At 54.2% G+C, this 7076-nt stretch overlaps 1 protein-coding gene across 3 annotated transcripts in view; it reads right to left on the bottom strand.

Annotated features, from left to right (window-relative positions):
* GPAA1 (glycosylphosphatidylinositol anchor attachment 1) overlaps positions 1 to 7076 on the bottom strand; it is a 13793-nt gene that overhangs the window by 2693 nt on the left and 4024 nt on the right. For all 3 annotated transcript variants that reach the window (XM_015850997.2, XM_032441833.1, XM_015850998.2), the window contains one exon: positions 449 to 627. In XM_015850997.2, the coding sequence (XP_015706483.1) occupies positions 449 to 627 (179 nt within the window). The remainder of the gene's footprint in view (positions 1 to 448; positions 628 to 7076) is intronic.

Here is a 7076-nt window from a genome sequence, read left to right as displayed (position 1 = left end):
CCAATTATCCCCCATATCCACCCATATCACCATATCTCACCACCCCATATCCACCGTTATCCCACCATCTTCACCATATCCACATTAATCCCCTATATCACCGATACACAACAATCCCAACCATAGCACCCATATTCCCCCATATTCACACCCAAATTCCCACCCCATATCTCACCATATCCCATCCATAATATCACCCATATTCATCATATCCACTCATATCTCACCCATATCTCATCCATTATCCACCATTATACTCACCCACATTCCACCCTATCCACCCATTCTGACCCGCATATCCCCCATATCTACCCCATATCTACCCCATATCTCACCATATCTCACCACCAAATATCCCACCCGCTATCCCACATTCACCATATCACACCCATATCCACACCACCATCCCACCCAACCCTATACCCCAATCACCCCTATCCCCCATTACCTCCCCACCGCCCTCATGTCGTGCTTGTGCTGCCTGAAGCTGTTGATGCCTCTGACCGTCACGGCCTCGATCCGGTAGCGCAGGAACAGCGCGTGGTCCCCGTTAGCGCCCCCTGCTGCCCCATGGAGCAACTGCAGCAGCAGCGACTGCAGCCCCGAACCCGCGTCACTGCGGGGCAGCTACGGGGGGAAATGGGAGGGAATGAGGGGTGCGGGCCCTTTAAGAGACACAGCGACGGAGGGAATGGGGGTCGGAGGGGTTGGGAGGGTCCTGGAAGGTCACAGGGACATGGAATGGGTTGGGAGGGTCCTGTAAGGTCACAGGGACATGAGATGGGTTGGGAGGGTCCTGGAAGGTCACAGAGACACAGAATGGTTGGGTTCCATTGGCAGCTACGGGGGAATATGGGAGGAGATAAGGGGTGCGGGCCCTTTAAGAGAGGGAATGGGCTGGGATGGGTTGGGAGGGTCCTGGAAGGTCACAGGGACATGGGATGGGTTGGGAGGGTCCTGGAAGGTCACAGAGACACAGAATGGTTGGGTTCCATTGGCTGCTACGAGGGGAAATGGGAGGGAATGAGGGGTGCGGGCCCTTTAAGAGACTGATGGGGGGAATGGGGTTGGGTGGGTCCTGGAAGGTCACAGGGACATGGAATGGGTTGGAAAGGTCCTGGAAGGTCACAGGAGAACAAGATGGCTGGGTTGGATGGGTCTTGACTGGGCATTGAGACATGGAATGGGTTGGGAGGGTCCTGGAAGGTCATAGAGACACGGAATGGTTGGGTTGGATGGGTCCTTGGAGCTTATAGAGACATGGGATGGGTTGGAAAGGTCCTGGAAGGTCACATGAGAATGAGATGGTTGGGTTGGATGGGTCTCGACTGGGCATTGAGACATAGAATGGGTTGGGAGGGTCCTGGAAGGTCAAAGAAGCACAAGGTGGTTGGGTTGGGAGGGTCCTTGGAGCTCATAAAGACATGGAATGGGTTGGAAGGGTCCTGGAAGGTCAAAGTGTGCTGGGATGGATGGGTTCAGAGGGTCATGAATGGTCACAGAGACATGGAATGGGTAGGGAGGGTCCTGGAAGGTCACAGAGACATGGAATGGGTTGGGAGGGTCCTGGAAGGTCACAGGGACATTGAATGGGTTGGGAGGGTCCTGGAAGGTCAAAGGAGCACGAGATGGTTGGGTTGGATGGGTCTTGACTGGGCATTGAGACATTGAATGGGTTGGATGGGTCCTGGAAGGTCAAAGTGTGCTGGGATGGATGGGTTCAGAGGGTCATGAATAGTCACATAGACATTAAATGGGTTGGAAAGGTCCTGGAAGGTCACAAGAGAACAAGATGGCTGGATTGGATGGGTCTTGACTGGGCAATGAGACATGGAATGGGTTGGGAGGGTCCTGGAAGGTCACAGGAGCATGGGATGGTTGGGTTGGATGGGTCTTAAAAGGACATGGAGACATGGAATGGGCTGGGAGGGTCCTGGAAGGTCAAAGTGTGATGGGATGGATGGGTTCAGAGGGTCATGAATGGGCACAGAGGCATGGAATGGGTTGGAAGGGTCCTGGAAGGTCACAGACAGACACACCCATGATGCACACACAACACGCACCCCTGACAGACCCATGACACACACATGACACACACCCATGACACACATATGACAGAGACATGATGCACACACGACCACATGTATGACCAACCCATGTTGCACACGTTACACACACCCATGACACATGCATGACAGACCCACAATGCACATGTGACACACATGTGACAGACCCAAGTCACACGTGACACACACATGACAGACCCACAAAAGACCCATGACACAGCCATGATGCATGTGACACACATGACAGACCCATGACACACACATGACACACACCCATGACACATACATGATACACCCATGATACATGCATGACACACACCCATGACACACGAGACCCATGACACACCTGTGACACACCCATAACACACATGTGACACAAATAAATATGACACACATGTGACACACACATGACACACCCATGACACACATGTGTCACAGACCCATGACACACACGTGACACACATGTGACACACACACAGGACACACACAGGACACACACGTGACACACACAACAAACCCATGACACACACATGACACACACACAACAGACCCACGATGCACATAGGACACACATGCAACAGACCCCCTGATTACATGTGAACGCACACATGACAAGACCCATGATGTAACACACGCAATTCACACTCATGACACCAGACAGACCCATGACACAGGTCCCGTTGAAGGACCCATTGACACACATGTGACTCCCACATCATGATCACACACATGAAACAGACCCATGACAAACAGGACCCATGACACACACGTGACACCACCGCCCCATGATGATCCTTACACAAGTGACACCCACATCCATGACAGACCCAATGAACAGCCCACAAACACACACATGAACAGACCCATGACGCAGACGTGACGCACACATGACAGACCATAGATATACCACGTGACGCACACAATTAGACGACCCATGATATGAACGTGACGCACACATGACAGACCCATGACACAACACGCAATTCCAAAGCCCCCATGACACCACCAACCAGACCATGGTCACACCAAACATTGAAAAAAAACAGACCCATGGTGCACACATGACACACACACACATGACAGACCAGTGATGACTGTGATACACACCATGACACAATGGCAGCCCGTGGACACACCACAACTACCCATTGAACACATGTGACACACACTGACACACCCATCACCACACATGACACACACGTGACAGCACAGTCGGGCCCAAACAAACCCATGACAACACACATGACACACACACAACTCAGACTCCACGATGCCAAGGACATCACGCAACAAGACCCATGATGTACCATGTGACGCACAGGGCATGACAGCCCCATGATGTAACACCACACGCAATTCACACCATGAACCAACATGACAAGAGCCCTGACACTACATGTGAAGAGACCATGACATCACATGTGACTCACACTTCATGATACAACCACTGACAGACCATGACATTAACACCATGACACTCACACGGTAGACACACCCATGACTGATCCATTACACACATGTGACACAGCACACTCCTGCAGAACCCATCAGACAACACCCACAACAACTCACATGACAGACCCCCATGCCCGCACGACGTGATGCACACATGAAAGACCCATGATTACACGTGACGTCACACAATGACAAGACCCATGATATAGCACATCGACGCAGTCACAATGACAGACCCATGACACCCACGGCAATTCCACAACCCATGAGACATCCACAGACCCATGTCACAGAGCACATGACAGAGTCCATGGGTGCACACATGACACACCCACATGACAGACCCCATCGATGACTGTGCAACAACACCATGCACACCCGTGGACACACCCGTGACACACACACACATAGCATGACACAACACCAATGTGAACACAAGCGACACACCCGGTCACACACACATGACACAACGTGACACACACAACAAACCCATGACACATCTACATGACCACCAACAGGACCTCACGCTGCACATCAAGGAATTCACGCAAACAAGAAAACCCCCCGTGGGGGGGGGCGGAACAAAATGTTACATGTGACGCACACATGACAGACCGTCCTGATGGTACACACACCAGGTCACAACCCATCGACAGGACCATGACAGACCCCATGACACACACCCGTGACAGACCCATGACACACATGTGACTCACCGCCACATGTGCACAAGACGAACCCATGACAAACACCATGACACCAGTGACATACGGCCATGACACACTGACGACCAGGATCACACTCAGGACAGACCCATACACACAACGTGACAGACCCTGACACACACACTGACAGACACATGACCGACCCAGGACACATCACATGACCAGACCCAGAGACACACTCAGCGACAGACCCATGAACGCACGACGTCCACATACACACAGAGTACGACAGACCCATGACATACAATAATACACGCACATGATGACAGACCCATGACACACCCAACAACGCACCTGACCACCAGTGGGACACATACCCATGACAGCACACACACGACATACCCATGACACAGCACCATTGACAGCACACCTCAAATCACACCCTCCGAGGTCCCCTACAAACGCACATCACTACGCGTGTTGCGTCGCAACTTGCCCCTGTATGGTGGCCAAGAGCAGCCCGGCCTTCTGACAACTCGCGTGAACAGGTTGAGAGGAAGTCATGTTGGGGCAGCTGCCCGTTAGCCTCCATGGCCACGTCCAGGGCTGGTCACCACGTCACTTGCTCAGCTCCAGCGACACCAGGCGGCCTGGATCGCACCCGCTACCGGGCTCACCCCCCCATTCGAGCGCCAGTTCGTTGCTCGGCCATAGAACAGTTATGACTGAAGGATGCTTGCGTGTGTTAACATCACCCGCCGGTCCGCTGGGGCGCGCGTAACAGCCGCGTGGTTGCCTCCCCGGCCTTGGGCCTGTGTTGCCGGTGCAGCGTGGGCGTGCCGTGCCGGGGGGGGGCGCGGGCGTTCGCCGCGGCGTTGGTTGCCCGGCGGCTGAGGCTGTTTGTTGTGGCTGCACCTGGGGCCTGGAGGTGCCAGGGCGTGACATGGCGTGGTGTGACAATGTGTACATGGCATGATGCGTGGTGTAACATGTACGCTGGCACCACTTCGTTCTCAGTTCCGGGATCCACGGAACTGGATCGCACCCACGCGGCTATTGAGCCTGACCAATGAGTGCTAGGACATGATATGACAGGCGTGACTGGCATACCATGTGTGAATGGATGATGGCGTGGTTAACATGACGCTGGTCACCACGGTCATTGCTCAGCCTCCAGCCGACACTGCGAGGGCCTTGGATGAACCCGGGGCCATCGAGCCCGACCATGGTGTGCCTGCGGGAACATGATATGACATGGCGTGACATAGCATGACATGGCATGACATGACGTGGTTGTAAACATGACGCTGGTCACCACTTCGACTGCTCAGCTCTAACGACACCATCGGCACTGGATCGCCTGCAACGGCCCCATCAGAGCCCGACCACTGTGTGCCTACGGGACCCTGATATTGACCTGGCGTGACATGGATTGACATGGTGGTGTTAAATGAATGCCTGGTCACCAAATATCGCTGCTATCAGCTAGGGTCACGTGGGCTGGAAACCGACCCATCAATATAGCGGCCGGCATCAAGCCGACCACTGTAGTCCTACGGGACGCATGATTACATGGGTGACATGGCATACTGTGACATGGATGTGACGTGGCATGACATGACGTGCTGTACATGACGCGGTCACACGTACTGACTCAGCTCCAGCGACAAAAACCCGTCGGGCATGGATTGCCCACTGCAGGCCCATCGAGCCACCTGACCACTGTGTCCTGTCGGGACAAGCATGAATTGGCATGAACATGGATGAATGGGCAGAATGGCGGTGACGTGGGTGGTATACATGAGCGGTCACCATTGCTGCTTCAGTTCCAGGGATACCATGGCCTGGATCGAACCCATGCGCCATCTGAAGCCAACCACTGTGTGCCTCTGCGGGATGCATTGAATGCGTGCTGGGATGACGTGACTGGTGTGACATACGTGGTGTAACGATGACTGGGTCACCAACGTCACTGCTCAGCTCGCAGCGACACCGGGCCCTGGGATTGCACCTGCACGGCCATCGACCCGACCATGCGTGCCTGACGGGACACATAGCATGTATACATGTGTGAAACATGGGATGACATTGATGTTTGTACATGGCATTGACATGGGTGTGTGTACCAGAGCTGGTCCTCACTCATTGCTCAGCCTCCAGCGACCGGCTCTACCCGGGCGGCCTGGATCGCAACCGGGCGCGGCCATCAGCCAACACTGTGTGCCTAGTCGGATACATGGATATGACATGGCGTGACTAGTGCATGGCATGACTGACCGGGTGTAACATGACCGTGGTCACCACTTCTGCTCACTATCTTAAACGACACCCCGCACGGCTGGATCGCCAACTCGCCACGCCATCAAGCCCCGACCACTGTGTGCCTTACGGGACTTGATAATGAATGGCGTGACATTGCATGAATGGACGTGGTGTAAATGATGCTGGTCCGCAGTACTCCCGGTGTCGCTGCTCAGCTTAGGGAATACACGGGGCCTGGACGACCCCACGGGCCCGATAAAGCCACCATCTGTGTGTCCTACGGGACAAGATTGACATGGCGTGACATGGCATGATGTGCAACATTGGTGTGACGTGGCCTGTACATGACGTGTCGTAACATTAGAAGCTGGTCACACGTCACTGCTGCACTCCAGCCGACCACGAGGCGCACACCGTCTGCAGGGTCACTAGCGGCCTCAGTGGATTGGGCCTGCACGGCCCAAGAGAAGCACCGCACTGTGTGCCTGCGGGACTGACCATTGACATGCGGGACATGGCATGAACATACTGTGATGTGTGTGACATGACGCTGGTCACACACTTCACTGCATCAGGGTAGGTCGTAATTGTCAGAATTACTGGCTCTAACGACACCCGGCCCAAAGTC

This window comes from Coturnix japonica, unplaced genomic scaffold (assembly GCF_001577835.2).
Source record: "Coturnix japonica isolate 7356 unplaced genomic scaffold, Coturnix japonica 2.1 chrUnrandom624, whole genome shotgun sequence".
In the NCBI taxonomy this organism is placed as follows: Eukaryota; Metazoa; Chordata; class Aves; order Galliformes; family Phasianidae; genus Coturnix; species Coturnix japonica.
This window is presented reverse-complemented; position numbering and strand designations above follow the sequence as displayed.